Raw genomic sequence first — 18,153 nt, 5'->3', positions numbered from 1 at the left:
AGTACTTTTATATTTGTGAGGTGTGGCACTTTTTTTATTCGCAGTTATTTTGTAAATAACACTATTCTTTGCATTTCTGGTCAGATGCTAAATGTATTTCATTGGCTTTGTATCTGTACTCGGCACAATGACAATAAAGTTTAATCTAATCTAATCATTTCAAGAGGTCTAGAATACAAGAGCAAGGATGTGATACTGAGGCTTTACAAGGCACTGGTGAGGCCTCACCTTGAGAATTGTGAATATTTTTGGGCCCTTCATCTTAGAAAAGACGTGCTGGCATTGTAGAAGGTCTACAGGAGGGTCACAAGGATGATTCCAGGAATGAAAGGGTTATCATCCAATGATACGCAGACTGGTGGAGCATTGTATGGGCTCAGAGCCATCTAACGTTTGATGGCTCTGGACCCGTACTCGCTGGAACTCAGAAGGATGAGGGTGGATCTCATTGAAACCTTTCAAATGTTGAAAGGCCTAGACAAAGTAGATGTGCAAAGGATGTTTCCCATGGTGGGAGAGTCTAGGACAAGAGGGCACTGCTTCACGATAGAGGGGCACCCTTTCAAAACAGAGATGCAGAGAAATTTCTTTAGTCAAAGGATGGTGAATTTGTGGAATTTGTTGCCATATGCAGCTGTGGAGGCAGGTTGTTGGGTTATTTAAGGCAGAGATTGATAGGTCCTTGATTGGACATGGCAGCAAAGGTTATGGGGAGAAGGCCAGGAACTGGAGTTGAGGAGGAGATAGAAAAAAAAGGATCAGCCATGATTAAATGGCAGAGCAGACTCGATGGGCCAGATGGCCTAATTCTGCTCCTATGTCTTATGGTCTTATGGAATCATATTAATGGTATTTTCCAGGTGTCTGATTGCCAGGAGTACCGCTTAAAAAAATAGGATCATTGGCCTGAACCAAACTGTCCAGTGGATGTTGTTACAGGTTTCCCCCGCCATCTGAAGGTAGAGCGTTCCTATGAAACAGTTCGTAAGCCGAAATGTCGTAAAGCAAAGAAGCAATTACCATTTATTTATATGGGAAAATTTTGTGAGCGTTCGCAGACCCAAAAATAACCTACCAAATCATGACAAATAACACATAAAACCTAAAATAACAGTAACATATAGTAAAATCAGGAATGATATGATAAATACACAGCCTATATAAAGTAGAAATACTTCTCTACAACGACTGCCTGCACAGATCTCCGTAGCGAAAATCTCACGCAAGCACTCTCGGCAGAAAATCTCACGCAAGTGCTGTTGGCATAAACGCGCTCTTCAGTAACCTTTAAACTATGAAGCTGCCAAATCTACCAAATAACACGTAAAAATACACAGCCTATATAAAGTAGAAATAATGTATGTACAGTGTAGTATCACTTACCGGAATCAGGAAGACAGCTTGCCGAGCAAACTGATGATGGTGTGTTAGGCTGAGTCGTTGCAGGTTGGGTGGTGCAGTGGCCCCCACCCTCCAGGCCGCCGACCCGATACATTGCCGCGAAGAACGCAGCAGTAGCCGGGAGGCACACAGCAAATTTTTAAGAAAAAAGCCGAAATAAACATGCTAATTAATTAGGTGCCGCCAACACGCAATTGTCGGCCCAGATCAGAGGCGATGCAATCGGAAATCGGCACTGATCTGGGCCGACAATTACGTGTCGGCGGCACCTAATTAATTAGCTTGTTTATTTTGGCTTTTTTCTTAAAGATGTGCTGTCTGCCTCCCGGCTACTGCTACGTTCTTCGCGAATCGGCACAGTATCTGTCCGGGGTCCGGGTGTTGGGGTGGTGGGACACGGGGGTGTCATCTCGTTGTCGACCAGGGCAGGCAGCTCATCTTCTCCTATGACTGCCCGCCTCGATGTCAAAGATCGAGGTTCGTCATCTGCTGTGGCTGATGTGGAAGGCTTGCTTGACTGCTGAGCCTCGCTCATTTTTCCATCATACAGTTGTTTGTAAGGTCTCAAACCATCCTGCAAATATCCCCAAAACTTACGTACCCTTTCAAAATTAAAGTCGTACTTTATCATTGCAGCAAAAATCTCACGCAGTTGCTTCACGTTCAGTTCGCTACTGCATTCGGTTTCGATTGTTATCCTTTCCTCTTCCAATTGCATCAGCTCTTCATCTATCAGTTCTTGGTCATGGGATGCCAAAGCCTCTTCAACATCATCTTCATCAGCTTCCCCAAGCCAAACTCACTTTGTCCTCGCTTCGTTCACCACAATCGAAACGCTTAATTATGTCTAGTTTTACGCTAAGTGTAACACCCTTACAAGCTCTTTTAGGCTTTTCCAATACCTCAGAACTCATCTTGCTAATGGCTGCACGTGTTTAAGCAATGCCGTTCCGAATCCGGGGGAGAGCGGCTGCTCGGGACGCGCGCTGCCTTTTATCGCGCACTGATTTTTTATCGCACGCTGCCATTCTTTGTAACAGTGAAAACACCTTCTGAAAGCGAAAACAGGGTACTAATGTAGGTCTTTTGTAACAGTGAGGTTTTGTAAAGCAAATGTTCGAAAAGCGGGGGACACCTGTATCTGTCCTACATCATACCACGTATGTACCACCTTCCCACACTCTAAATCCCACTGTGCAGGCCTGCTACCAAAGGAACATTATGCAAACTGAGTGTTTCCAGATAGTAACATCCCTATTCTGAGGACCTGCCAGACTCGCTTGCAAGAGCGTCAATATAGCCTTAGCGCTGGAGAAACTGGCTAATGATGCAATCTTAGCACAACATGATACAAATCAGGGTGGTACTTATGCTATCACTGGCCAGGTGTGTTGCATATACATTCCTGATATGTCCAAGAATATCACCAGTTTAGCTGTGAACATCCAAGTAGAAGCTGGTAAGGTTAGGGTGATTGAGAAAAAGCTGCACAAGACTCCATGCTCACCCTGGGGACCGCTATTCTTGTTAGTTGTCATATTCAATTTAGTCTCTTGCCTGAGATTACTCTGTGGAATATTAGCTCACAGAGCAGCTACCTCCATCATGATACAACAGCCAGCTGCCCTAGTCAAAACTGTCACAGAGTTTCAGAAACTCTGAGCTATTGAAATTCAGTAAGATTTATGTTGTTCTACACAGGGCAAAGAGGAGGGAGTGTGAAAGTTGCAGTAAGGGAAGAGTTAAAGACCACATCCAGGAAAGAATATCTTAGGGCAGTTGCAGTAAGTGCGATTACTGGAGAACCTCTGCTTAGTACAGGCAAGATAGGCTGGGGTGACTGGGACAGTGTGAATTCAAGCCAGACAAATAAGGTCTCTGCAGTGAGACTTTTCCAGATTGGTCTTCCTAAAACATAGAGTCCTTTTAACACAACAGTGGTGCAGGAAAAAACAAGATAAGGATAACAGATGGAATACAGGAGACTCAGGACCCACATCACCATGGTTGGAACAGTTATTACCCCTCAACCATCAGGCTCTTTAACCAGAGGGGATAACTTCACTCATCCCATCACTAATCTATTCCCACAAACCATGGAGTCATTTTCAAGGACTTTTTATCTCATGTTCTCAATATTTATTTATTATTATTATTTTTTTTTTTTTTGTATTTGCAGTTTGTTGTCTTTTGAACTTTGGTTGCTTGTCTGCCCTGTTGGGGGCTGCCTTTCATTGATTCGATTGTATTTCTTGTATTTACTGTGAATACCCGCAAGAAAACGAATCTCAGGGTTGTATATGGCGGCATAAATGTACCTAGATAATAAATTTACTTTGAATTTTGAGTTTGTGACACATACCCAACAACTAAGGCACAATTGTCTTTACTAACTTCAAAATACCATCAGCTGCCCACTCCAAGTTTCAATCGATTTTTAACACCTTTACTATGAGTGGCAATTGATCCTGCAAGCAAGGAATTCAACATATATAATTTATTAAATGGTCAATATCCGTAACTGATAAGCCAATTCTATATAAAAATAGCAAGTGTGGGTGACGGGGCTCATGCTGTTCTCCTTGTGCACAAGTGAAATAAAAAGAATGCTTGAGTCATAAGTATGGAGATCTTCTGGGCCCAGTTATTGTACTTATTTTATTCTATTTATTTTATTACCGGCAATGACAATTACTTTGAGGTTCCACCAAGATGAAATAGCCACTCTATTCTAAACTCTGTCACAGCAAAGTATTACCTGGACAATGGAAATGGTTCAAAGATATTCTGAAATCTTCCTTGAAAAAATAAAACATCCTTATCAACTCTTGGGATTCTTGGTCTGTTATTGCTCAAAATGGAACAGTTCTGGGATAGGACTGAGAAGCTCAAGTCTATGCATTGGGAACTCCAGCGAAACAGAGGAAGGAGCACACGACCTCTCAAGCTACCCACTCACCAATCAAACAGCTCTTGCCCCATCTATGGTAGTCTGCAGATACCTCAAAACTGCAGTGGAAACAAGCATCCTCAATCCCGAGAAACAGCCCAAGAAGAAGACAACAGAGACTGCACATCAAAAGTACTTTAATTGCATGGAGTGTTTTGGGATGTTTAGAGACTTTTTTTTTACTTGATTGCTAAAGCTGGTCAGATTTTTCTATAAAATGTCCTGAATTTTACATATAGTTAGTTGTTCGTCCATCGTTGACGTCGATGAGGACCTCGACACCATAATGATGGTGTCGAGACTAGCGCGTGATTTGGATTTAAGTGAGGGAGAGTTGCACAGCATCAGCCTCACTCTCTCTTCCCAATTCCCATCTGGGTCCAGTGGCAAGACAGAGTCTAGACGGCTGGAGATGGGACTAGGCGCAGTGGATGACCAGGACATCTTCTGTGTCTTGTCCTGCTCTACACGTTCCACAACGCTTGCAGAGACCGCCTTCTTGACCGTTGGACCTTCCATTTGTCTCGTCCGCTCAATCCGCCGAAGTCTGTCTTCACATGCTGGAATAGACAACTCCCTATCTCACCGAGGGTTTGAGACCCATCGGCTACCATCACCTGGTTTAGCCGGCTTGTCGAAGCCGTTGCCGTTGCCCGGGCTGTGGCCGCTGTTGCATGCAAACAGCTACGGGGAGCCACAGGTGAGAGCTGAATGCCAGGTGGGGACCAAAGGTGGACTAACCGCCCTGAAAAGGACACGACATGTTCCCCCACCAGAGGTGCTACCCCTCCCTGACACCCCATATATATTTTACATATAGAATAATGACAACAACTGTAACCAAGGAATGAACTGGTTCTCTTCCTGACCTGAGGGAGTGGAACTGTCTCTCAACCTTCTCTCCACCTCTACCACAGGGTAGTGACTATGCCTCCAATCTCCTAAATGGGGAACGGTCTACATTCACCCCACAGCAGGGATGAGTCCCTGGAAAGGGAATCATGAAGGGACATGGGGATCAGTGTCAAGATTCAACAACATGCCTATAAGGGAGGGATGTAGTGTTACACTAAGGAATACATTTAGTGCCAAGGAAGGGATGCATCTCTTGGTATCAGCAGAGGAGATCCACCTCTAAATAACAACTTCAGGCATCTTGGGCTCAGATACCAAAGTGTAGATGATTCCTGACCCTGAAGTAGAGTTACAGCTTGTTAAATTCCAGTGTTAATTTGTGACCATTTCTTCTCCTCCATGGGCCTGAGGTAGTGTGTTTTCTTTCCTCAGTAATCTCCCTCCTTGCACATATCCCTGCAAACAACAGAAATGCTACACCTGCACATTCACCTCCTCCTTTACCTCCATCCAGGGCCCCAAAAAGTCCTTCCAGATGAGGCAACATTTCAACTGCAAATCTGTTGGGGTCATCTAGTGTATCCAGTGCTCCCAATGTGGCCTCCTCTAAATTGGTGAAACCCGACATAAATTGGGGAACCGCTTTGTACAGCACCTTCACTCCATCCACCAAAAGTGGAATTTCCCGGTGGTTAACCATTTTAATTCCTATCCCCATTCCCGTTCCATCATGTCAGTCCATGGCTTCCAGTTTTGTTATTCACTTCCATAGATGCTGCCTGACCTCCTGAGTTCCTCCAGCATTTTGTGTGTGTTGCTCTGGATTTCCAACATCTGCGGAATCTCTTGTGTGTAGGTAATACCCCTACCTGTTTCAGCTTCATGCGGAAGGCTTCACTGAAGGTCTTTCTGCTGAAGTACCAGAACCTCTCGTTGGCTGAATACACACGGACCACAGTTTCTAACTGAAATCGAACTGGCTCCACCACCTCAGTGATCACCAAGTCCACAGCTACCGTCATGTATACCCTCACGTCTGCAAGTAAAACAAATCCAAGCTAAAATTAGTCAACCAATGTTGTACTGAAAACAGGAACTATTGGAAACACTCAGCAAGTCAGGCAGCATCCATGGAAAGAGAAACAGAGGTAATGCTCCAGGTATTCTGGTTTACTTACACATTCCAAGATGTGTTGAATAAGTAAACGGGCAACTGGAGATAATAGTGGGAACATCAGTGGTAGGAGTAGGAAAACTGATGGAGACTGTCAATGGTGGGTTAGAAGTGGAGAGGGATAGCAGCCTCAAACTCCTGGATGTTAACATCTTAGGCAACCAGTCCCTGGCCCAGCACATAGATGCAATCACAAAGGAGGCATACCACTCCAAAGTTTAAGAAGATTTGGAGTGTCACCAAATACTCTAAGAAACTTTCAGAATGTTGAATGTTGAAAATATTCTCAATTCAAATTTAGATTCATTTATTTAACACATATACATCAAAAATATACAGTGAAATGTTTGCATTAACAACCAACACAACATAAGGATATAGACGGGTCATATTCTGCATGGAGGTCAGTGACAAGTGGTGTGCCTTAGGGATCTGTTCTGGGACCCTTACTCTTCATGATTTTTATAAATGACCTGGATGAGGAAGTGGAAGGGTGGGTTACTAAGTTTGATGATGACACAAAGGTTGGAGGTGTTGTGGATAGTGTGGAGGGCTGTCAGGGGTTACAGCAGGACACTGTTAGGATGCAAAACTGGACTGAGAAGTGGCAGATGGAGTTCGACCCAGATTAGTGTGAAGTGGTTCATTTTGGTAGGTCAAATATAATGGCAGAATATAGTATTAATGGTAAGACTCTTGGCAGTGTGGAAGATCAGAGCGATCTTGGGGTCCAAGTCCATAGGACACTCAAAGCAGCTGCGCAGGTTGACTCTGTAGTTAAGGCAGCCTATGGTGTATTGGCCTTCATCAATCGTGGAATTGAATTTAGGAGCCGAGAGGTAATGTTGCAGCTATATGGACCCTGGTCAGACCCCACTTGCAGTACTGTGCTCAGTTCTGGTCGCCTCACTACAGGAAGGATGTGGAAGCCATATAAAGGGTGCAGAGGAGATTTACAAGGATGTTGCCTGGTTGGGGAGCATGCCTTATGAAAACAGGTTGAGTGAACTCAGCCTTTTCTCCTTGGAGCGATGGAGGATGAGAGGTGACCTGATAGAGGTGTATAAGATTATGAGAGGCATTGATCGTGTGGATTATCAGAGACTTTTTCCCAGGACTGAAATGGTTGCCACAAGAGGACACAGGTTTAAGGTTCTGGGGAGATGTCAGGGGTAAGTTTTTTACTCAGAGAGTGGTGAGTGCATGGAATGGGCTGCCAGCAACGGTGGTGGAGGCACATACAATAGGGTCTTTTAAGAGACTTTTGGATAGGTACATGGAGCTTAGAAAAATAGAGGGCTATAGGTAAGCTTAGTAATTTCTAAGGTAGGGATATGTTCAGCACAACTCTGTGGGCTGAAGGGTCTGTACTGTGCTGTAGGTTTTCTATGTTTCTATAATGTGCTAGGAGCATTCTGCAAGAGTCACTACACATTCCTGTGCCAAGAAATGGTTGCATCATGGTCTGATACAATAGTTCTGATGCACAGAAACACGAGGCTGCATCAAGTAGTGAGTGAACGCAGGCCAGTCCATTAGGGACTCAGCCTTCCCAACCACTGACAGAATTTGCAGAAATCAGTGCCTCAACAAGACCGCAATTGTCATCAAGGATTCCCACTGCCCAGGTCAGACACTTTTCTCACTGCTACTGTCAGGCAACAGGTGGCACAGAAGCCTTAAGTCCCACGCTCCACCAGATGCAGAGAAGGCCTACTTTCTAGCAACCATCAGGTTCTTAAAGGAACCTGCACAACCCTAACCGTACCTCAACAACAGAATACTACAGACCATCTGCTGCATCAACATGGACTTACTTCTGATTGTCTTTTGTTTGCCACAAGGTCTTGTGTTTGACTGTCTCTTCACTGCCTTGTATAATTAATAAACTGTGTGCTGTCATGACTATTCTGAAAGTTTCTCATTGTACCTCTATCTCACCCTACTACGCACATGACAACAAACTCAACTTGAGACGTAAGTGAAAAAGGAACTAGTTTAGTTAGGACCTTGCTGGACAGTGTGGGTATAGTGGGCTGATAGTTCTGTTTAATTATCCTTTACTGTAAATGTTACCAAGATGATGCAATCTGTTTAATTATTAAACAGAATTATTAAATAATTCTGTTTAATTATCCTTTACTGTAAACTGTTACGAAGATGATGCAATCTGTTTATTTTAAACATTTTGGACCAGATAACATTCTGGAAAAACTTTACAGGTCCAATATATTATCCCTAAATGAATGAAGTGGGGTCAAAATAAAGCATTATAGAAACATGACTCCCACACCAAACCACTTCCTTTTGCGAGTGCTGGGTGCCTGGAATGTTCTGCCAGGGTGTGGTGGAAGCAGAAACGATAGAGGCATTTAAGAGACTTTTAGATAGGCACAAAAAGGGATAAGGACATTGTGTAGGCAGAAGGCATTAACTTGGGTATTTAATTAGACTGGCACAACATTGTGTATCAAAAGACCTGTTCTCTGCTGTACTGCTCTCCGTTGTGTGCTTTTCCACATACTACTAAACGTAGTGGATGAAAATGAGCTGTTTTTACCTTTGGGAGTTTCTTCATTCAGCGCCTGAAAGGCAGGACCATTAGGGTTCCATATCCCCGTGATGACATAGGACTTCCCATCAGCACTCTTCCCCATGGACTCCTGAAAGCAAAACAAAAATAAAATCAGCAGTCAGAAGGCAAATGTCAAAAGGATAAAGTGTTGTGCCACACCCCTGAAAATACTCTCTACTGAAGAAGCATTGTCTCCTTCAAAGGAAAACACATCAACTACAATCATCCAAATATCATGGGGAAATGCCTGACAACATGCCACAATGCCTTTGTGAATTCCTTTGCCACTTTCCCATTCACATTCCTGGTTTTTTTTTGCCTTTATTATCTCCGTAGTTTTTCAACTTGTACTATCATCTCTTCTGTCATTTCCTCTCCCTGCCCTCCACACACTTCATTGGCTCTCACTTCACTCACCCCACTTCTAAATTATAACATCCATTTACTGTTCCCCAGTTCTGATAAAAGGATTTCACTTTTGAACCAGAGGGGAACACTTTGCTCATCTTTGAAAATACAGAAGAATCTTAAATTCATTCCTTTCAGGGTGGGTGTGGTTCTGTTAAAGACCCTGAGCTGGAGTTACACTCAAACTTCGATTCTTGGTGGTGACGGGGCCCGCTCTTGGTGATCATGAATGGCTGCTTTTCGATATCCCAATGATGCAGCCTAGAAGTTGAGTGTGCCTTCAGGGTTCCGAGGTTTCGCAGCCCTGAGGACAAGCTAATACTTAGCTGATGCATCGCGGGAGAAAACAGAACATTGGGGTCAGCAGCTGTCGGAGACTGTGTACTCAACAAGCCGCTCTCTCTCTCTCTCTCTCTCTCTCTCATTGGTAAGGGAAAGATTGTTGACAATTCCTAAGTCACAGAACTCAGAAAAAAAAACCTAACAGGTTCTTAAAACCATAAACCAGTGAGTGGTTTTGCTATGTCTTCCCCCTTGTTGTGAAAGGAGGCACCTCTTTTCTGAGAGAGGGGGAGAGGGAGAGGGAGAGGGAGAGGGAGAGAGAGCGAGAGAGAGAGAGGAAAGAGGGGGGGAGAGGGGAGGGGAGAAGGAGAAGGAGAGGGCGAGGGCGAGGGCGAGGGCGAGGGCGAGGGCGAGGGCGAGGGCGAGGGCGAGGGAGAGGGAGAGGGAATGCGCACGCACGCCTGTGGTATGTTGAGTTGTTGGGTGATCAATTAGTTTTTGTTGTACTGCAGATCATAGCCTTTATTAGGAGCTTTGCTATTGCTTGCTTGGCGGGTAGAGGGTGCTGATGCTCTTTTGCAGAAGTGGGTGGAGGTGGGGGAGGGGCATTGCTTGACTGCTGCTTGTGCGTGGGAAGGGGGGGCTTTGTGATTTTAACATTTTTATTGTCACTCATTCTTTGGGGCACTCTTCTGTTTCTGTGGATGTCTATGAAGAAAAGGGATCTCAGGATGCATATTGTATACATTTCTCTGCTATTAAACGGGACTATTGAACTACTGAAATAGCAGATGGGACTTCAAAATTCAAAGTTCAAAGTAAATTTTATTATCAGAGTACATTAAGTATATATCACTACATACAACCCTGAAATTCATTTCTCTGTAGGCAAACTCAGCAAATCAACAGAATAGTAATTATAACAGGATCAGTGAAAGATCATCCTGAGTGCAGAAGACAACAAACTGTGCAAATGCAAATAAAAATAAATAACAATAAATAATGAGAACATGAGATAATGAGATAAAGAGTCCTGAAAGTGAGATCATTGGTTGTGGGAACATCTCAATGGATGGGCAAGAGCCTGATGGTTGTGGGGTAGTAACTGTTCTTGAACCTAGTGGTGCAAGTCCTGAACCTTCTACCTGATGGCAGCAGTGAGAAAAGAGCATGGCGTTGGTGGTGAGGATCTCTGATGATGGCTGCTGCTTTCCAATGACAACATTTCACGTAGATGTGCTCAGTGGTTGAGAAGGCTTTACCCATGATGTACTGGGCTGAATCCACTTGTAGGATTTTCTGCTCAAAGACATCGGTGCTTCCATACCAGGCTGTGATACAGCCAGTCAATACACTCTCCACTACACATCTGCAGAAGTTTGTCAAAATTTTTGATATCGTACTGAACTTCCACAGACTCCTAAGGAAGTAGAAGTGCTGCCGTGCTTTCTTTGCAGGACAGGTCCTCTCAAATAGTTACAGCCAAGAATTAAAAGATGCTGACCCTCTCCACCTCTGATTCTCCAATGAGGACTGGCTCATGGACCTCTGGTTTCCCTCTCTTGAAGTCTACAATCAGTTCCTTAGTCTTGCTAATATTAAGTGAAAAGTTGTTGTTCTGACGCCACTCAGCAAAATTTTCAATCTCCCTCCTGTATGCCGATTCATCACCATCTTTGAAGTAGATTGAATTGACTTTATTACTTACATCCTTCACATACATAAGTAAAAATTTTTACATTACATCTCCGTCTAAATGTGCAATGTGCAATTTATAGTAATTTGTAATAAATAGTGTGTACAACAGGACAGTCAATATAACATAAAAATACAATTTTATTAGTGTGAATTAATCAGTCTGATGGCCTAGTGGAAGAAGCTGTCCCGGAGTCTGGCTTTTATGCTGCGGTACAGCTTCCCGGTAGCAGCTGGAAGAGTTTGTGGCTGGGGTGACTCGGGTCCCCAATGACCCTTCGGGCCCTTTTTACACACCTGTCTTTGTAAATGTCCTGAATAGTGGGAAGTTCACATCTACAGATGGGCTGGGCTGTCCACAGCACTCTCTGCAGAGTCCTGCGATCGAGGGAAACACAGTTCCCTACCAGGCAGTGATGCAGCAGTCAGGATGCTCTCAGTTATGCCCCTGTAGAAAGTTCTTAGGATTTGATGGCCCATAACAAACTTCTTCAACAGACAGGAGCTGAAAGAGGCACCGTTGTGCTTTTTTCACCACACAGCTGGTATGTATAGACCACGTGAGATCCTCGATGATGTGTATGCCAAGGAACTTAAAGCTGTTCATCTTCTCAACCCCCAAATCCATTGATGCCAATAGGGGTTAGCCAATCTCCATTTCTCCTGTAGTCCACAACCAGCTCCTTTGTTTGTTTTCTTGACACCACTGTGTCAGGGTGATGACTTCTCTGTAGACTGCCTCGTTATTATTCAAGATTAGGCCAATCAATGTAGTATCGCCAGCAAAACTAATTAGTAGATTGGAGCTGTGGGTGGCGACACAGTCATGGGTATAGAGAGAGTAAAGGACAGGGCTTAGTACACAGCCTTGAGAGGCACCTGTGTTGAGGGTCAGAGGGGCAGAGATGTGGGAGCCCACTCTTACCACCTACCATCTGACAGGAAGGCCAGGATCCAGCTGCACAAGGCAGGGTGAAGGCCATGGTCTCTGAACCTCTTGTCGAACCTGGAGGGGTTATGATGTTGAATGCTGAACTGTAGTCCAAGAACAGCATTCTCAGATAAACATCCTTCTTTCCAGATATGTAAGGACAGTGCGTAGAACTGTGGCTATTGCGTCATCTGTCGATCAGTTGTGTCCGTAGGTGAATATGGTATTGGAGCTGTGCTTACCCACACAGTCAATAGGTGTTATGCAAGTAGAGCGTGGGGCTAAGCATACAGCCCTATGGTGAGCTGTGCTGATGTTGAGGAGATGTTGCTGCCAATCTGAACTGACTGGGGTCTACAAGTGAGGAAATTCAGCATCTAATTGCACAAAGAGGCATTGAGGCCAACGTCTTGGAGCTTATTGATTTTTTTTGAGTGGATGAGGGAATTAAATGCTGAGCTGTAATTGATAAAGAGCATCTGATGTATGCAACTTTGCTGTTCAGATGTTCCAGGGTTGTATGAAGAGCCAATTAAATGGCATCTGCTGTGAACCTGTTGTGCGGGAGGCAAATTGGAATGGATCCAAGTTGCCACTCAGACGGGAGCTGATATCTTTCATCACCAGCCTCTCAAAACACTTCATCACTGTGGATGTAAGTGCAACTGGGTGATTGTCAGTAAGGTAGGTCACCATTCTCTTCTTAGTCACCGGTATAATTGAAGCCTGCTTGAAGCAGGTGGGTACCTCACAATGCCAACGTGAGAGGTTAAAGATCTCAGTGAACACACCAGCACTGGTCTGTAGAAGTAAATGAGCAGGTACTCTGTCTGGTCCAGATGCTTTCCTTGGATTCACCCTCCAGAAGGCAGCCTGCAAGCCAGATTCAGATACTGAACTCAAAAGATAATCAGGAGATGTGGGGGTTCGTGATGGTTTCTCAATGTTCTGATGGGCAAATCAACCATAGAAGGCAAGTGAAGCGAAGCTCCATTGTTCCCCAAGTCACTCGATTCAACTTTGTAGGAGGTTATGGCATTCCACCCTTCCACAGCTGTCAAGCATCCCTCGTTGATTCCAGTTTAGTCCAGAATCTCCACTTCACCCGTGAGATAGTTTACCGGAGATCATATCCGCACCTCTTGTAGCATTCTTTATCTCCAGCCTTGACTACCTCTGATATGGCCCTCAGCAAATTTCAGATCTCATGGTTCATCCTGGGCTTCTGATTGACGAAGACTTTGAACGATTTAGTGGGACACACTCTTCGACAGCTGTTTTAATCAAGTCTATTAAAACCCTGGTGTATTCATTCACATCGCTAGATGAGTGCTTGAACATGGACCAGTCCACTGATTCAGAGGAATGCAGCTCTAACACTGAAATATTCTCTCTGCATTGCACTGTAATGCTGGCCTGAGTTCAGTCACTCAAAACCACCTTCTGAGGCAAAAGTGTGCCTATGTCATAGCTGGCACTTCAACATAAGTAATTTTGAATTTAACCTCATAATTAATCTGTTCACTCCAAACTCACCATGTCAAGCAGGTGCATGTCACTATTCCGCACATTTGTCCCTGGGCTCAAAAGCATACCAAAACATCTAAAAAACACAAAACACAGAAAACATCAAACAGTACTTCAAACAGAAAAGGGAAGTTGCAACTAACCTACTTTGACCATAAACTTATGTGTCCTATTGTAACATTTCCTTACAGCACAAGAGATTGTTTGGCCTATGGTGTCCTACTGCTCTCAGAGACTTCCAAAGAACCTCACTGCCTCAATTCATTCAACATACATCAAAGTTGCTGGTGAACGAAGCCGGCCAAGCAGCATCTGTAGGAAGAGGTGCAGTCGACGTTTCAGGCCGAGACCCTTCGTCAGGACTAACTGAAGGAAGAGTGAGTAAGGGATTTGAAAGTTGGAGGGGGAGGGGGAGATCCAAAATAATAGGAGAAGACAGGAGGGGGAGGGATAGAGCCGAGAGCTGGACAGGTGATAGGCAAAAGGGGATACGAGAGGATCATGGGACAGGAGGTCCGGGAAGAAAGACAAGGGGGGGAGTGACCCAGAGGATGGGCAAGAGGTATATTCAGAGGGACAGAGGGAGAAAAAGGAGAGTGAGAGTTGCATAAAAATGAGTAACAGATGGGGTACGAGGGGAAGGTGGGGCCTTAGCGGAAGTTAGAGAAGTCGATGTTCATGCCATCAGGTTGGAGGCTACCCAGACGGAATACAAGGTGTTGTTCCTCCAACCTGAGTGTGGCTTCATCTTTACAGTAGAGGAGGCCGTGGATAGACATGTCAGAATGGGAATGGGATGTGGAATTAAAATGTGTGGCCACTGGGAGATCCTGCTTTCTCTGGCGGACAGAGCGTAGATGTTGACTGGGAGACCGCTTTGCTGAACATCTACCTCTGTCCGCCAGAGAAAGTAGGATCTCCCAGTGGCCACACATTTTAATTCCACATCCCATTCCCATTCTGACATGTCTATCCACGGCCTCCTCTACTGTAAAGATGAAGCCACACTCAGGTTGGAGGAACAACACCTTGTATTCCGTCTGGGTAGCCTCCAACCTGATGGCATGAACATCGACTTCTCTAACTTCCGCTAAGGCCCCACCTCCCCCTTGTACCCCATCTGTTACTCATTTTTATGCAACTCTCACTCTCCTTTTTCTCCCTCTGTCCCTCTGAATATACCTCTTGCCCATCCTCTGGGTCACCCCCCCCCACCGTCTTTCTTCCTGGACCTCCTGTCCCATGATCCTCTCATATCCCCTTTTGCCTATCACCTGTCCAGCTCTCGGCTCTATCCCTCCCCCTCCTGTCTTCTCCTATCATTTTGCATCTCCCCCTCCCCCTCCAACTTTCAAATCCCTTACTCACTCTGCCTTCAGTTAGTCCTGACGAAGGGTCTCAGCCTGAAACGTCGACTGCACCTCTTCCTACAGATGCTGCCTGGCCTGCTGCGTTCACCAGCAACTTTGATGTATGTTGCTTGAATTTCCAGCATCTGCAGAATTCCTGTTGTTTGCCTCAATTCATTCTCCTGCACTCCATTTGCTTTCATATTCCTATCATCCTCCATCTCCCATCAGCCAGTTAACCACACTAGAGGCAATTTATACTGGGTCAAATAACTCATCATTGCATCTCTGGTATGTGGGATGGAACCAGTGCACCCAGAGGAAATCTGCATGGTCACAAAGAGAACCTGTAAACCCCATGCACACAGCACTGAAAGTCCGCATCAAATATGGGTTGCTGGAACTGTGCAGGAGCAACATTAACTGTTGCGCCACTGTGGCATCAACTATCAAAGTGCTGAAAACTATGCCCCGACTTGAAAGCATGACATTCCCTTATAGCTTCAGCAACTGAATCAAAACCATATTTATTTTGAAACCTCAGCCATTTCTCATTCTACAGTGGAATACCAAAAGGCTGGCAAATTGTAAATGCACTTAAGGTTTTCCATGTGGGTTGCAGGAGGCAGGATCTCATGAGTTTGTGGAATTTGTAGAATAAAACAGATTTTATTGAAAATGACACAAGTAATATGAACATGTTGGAAAGAATTTCTTTCTTTGGACAGAAATTGTCAGATCTGCAAGCTATAAATTATTGTTTTTAAGTGAATTCAGAGACAATAATTATGCCAATTTCATTACAGAATGGAGTAGAAAATCTGTATTTCATGTACAAAACTTTCCACAGCACATTATGAAGAAAATATACACCAAGATCTCAAAATATACACTTATTGTAAATTCCAAACTATGCAAATACTGTTAGTCTCTAATGAACAATTAAGTATTCCCTTTTAAGTATATTCTGGAAAAGAACAAGAGTATGACACAGGGAAATTATAGATCAGCACAATCAAATAAAATCCATATCTATTATTGACAGCTCACAGATCAAGGCATGCAGGCACACCATTTAGAATTTTCTGCAGCATTTGGGTCATAAACCTGACACTGATTGGAACAGTCCAATTAACATTAGTGGAACGTAGTTGCAAACTGACCCAGTTAGGAATTGTATATTCCAGGATTCTCAACATTTAGATGGGAAAATGGAAAAGGGATAGACCCAACAATTGAAATGTTGACTGATCGTTTCCATGGATGCTGCCCAACCTGCTGAGTTCCTCCAGCATGTTGAGAGTGTTGCTTTGTCCCCAGCATCTGCAGAGTAGTTTGTGTTTAAGACTCAACAATTAAAGGTTGTAGAGAGAAGGATTGTAGCTGGAATCATTTTTGATGGAGCTGAGAAACAATGAGGGCCAGGAAACATCAGTGGGAATTGGAGTTAAGTAGTGGAATACCAGGGCGTCGTAAATCTGGAAAGTAAGGATGCAAATAATAAAGGTAATGCAATAAACATACAAGCTTTGCTCTATATGTTAACTGGGCAATCCAAAGGAACAGTAATAGTGTAAAAACAAATGCATAGCCTGTATTAGTAGCAGTTTTCCACATCAGGATATACAGGAACCAATGAAGCTATTTTAACACGAGAAATGTGTGATAAGAAAGGGTTAAGTGATTAATTACTAGTTAAGGAGTCACTGTGAACATTATCACTGAGTATTCTACAACAGTGCTACATAGGAATTTAAGGTGTTTTTGTTCAGTCTGAAACTAGGGCTCAAAGCATGAAGCGTAATCTGGTGGGAACCTTAAAGATTCAATACATTACATCATATTAAGGCAAATGAATAGCAGCAGAAAAACTGGAACAACTATAAACTGAAAGACAATACTAGATCAAAGGTTTTTAATACTGCTACTGAATACTAAAGAAAAGATCTAGGAAAATGTCAGCACTCAGCAAAAATGGAACAAGGCATTGAATCAAAATCGGGTTTATTATAGAACATAGAACGGTAAAGCACAGGCCCTTTAGCCTACAATGTGTCAATTACATGTCAGGAAATTTTGCAACAGCTGTACAGAACAAGATATAAAAATTGCTATAAGTTACAATAAATAAAGACAAAAAAGTAGAAAACAACAGTAACACACATCAAAGTTGCTGGTGAACACAGCAGGCCAGGCAGCATCTCTAGGAAGAGGTACAGTCGCCTGCTGCGTTCACCAGCAACTTTGATGTGTGTTGCTTGAATTTCCAGCACCTGCAGAGTTCCTGTTGTTTGCATTTTTAAGAAAACAACAGTAAGTGGAAGACAAAGATTGCAAGAATTTATGTAGAAATGTGAAAAGGAAATTACTTCATGAAATGTGAAATGAGGTAGAAAGAATTACTAAGAGGAACTGGGAAGCAGAAAAGAAATTAAATAAATGTGTTGCCTATTTTCACCACAAAGATACAGAAAACCTTTCAGAAATAATGGGGAACTACAGCTAGATGGCAGTGTGGGTTGTAAGGAAGACACCGACAAAGTAACACACAAAAATGCTGGAGGAACTCAACAGGTCAGGCAGCATCTATGTAAAGCAGGGGTGGCCAACCTTTTATATTCCATGAGTCAATTTTTTCAGGCACGAGTTCAGATGCGCCCTACAACTCCTGTACCCCCATTCAATTCTTGTAATACATTAATATAGACATATTTAGCATTTTTACATGATATATTGATTTAATATAAAAACAATATAAACATTACTTACCTTAATGAGACTTTTGAGTCTGTTTTGATTTTACCAAGCTTTTAATGTTTGGAGTTAAATTAATTACTGAGAGCAGCACAGAATTCTTCAAATTTGAATCAGTCAATTGTGCCTCGTTTTGTTTTTAATCAATTTCATGTCTGAAAATACTTGTTCACATCTGTACGTTGTTCCGAAACGACAGATATAACTCTGGGCAAATTTTCTTAGTTCTGGAAAACGTTCACAGGGTAATGA

At 43.5% G+C, this 18,153-nt stretch overlaps 1 protein-coding gene across 4 annotated transcripts in view; it reads right to left on the bottom strand.

The window, feature by feature from the left end:
• rabgap1l (RAB GTPase activating protein 1-like) overlaps positions 1–18,153 on the bottom strand; it is a 586,024-nt gene that overhangs the window by 469,787 nt on the left and 98,084 nt on the right. For all 4 annotated transcript variants that reach the window (XM_063063651.1, XM_063063652.1, XM_063063655.1 and 1 more), the window contains 3 exons: positions 13,808–13,874; positions 8,941–9,043; positions 6,076–6,242 (listed from right to left, as the gene is read on the bottom strand). In XM_063063651.1, coding sequence (XP_062919721.1) covers positions 6,076–6,242; positions 8,941–9,043; positions 13,808–13,874 — 337 coding nt within the window. The remainder of the gene's footprint in view (positions 1–6,075; positions 6,243–8,940; positions 9,044–13,807; positions 13,875–18,153) is intronic.

Source organism: Mobula hypostoma, chromosome 12, assembly GCF_963921235.1.
Source record: "Mobula hypostoma chromosome 12, sMobHyp1.1, whole genome shotgun sequence".
NCBI lineage: Eukaryota > Metazoa > Chordata > Chondrichthyes > Myliobatiformes > Myliobatidae > Mobula > Mobula hypostoma.
The sequence above is the reverse complement of the archived record's forward strand: the minus strand, read 5'-3'. Positions and strand labels throughout refer to the sequence as shown.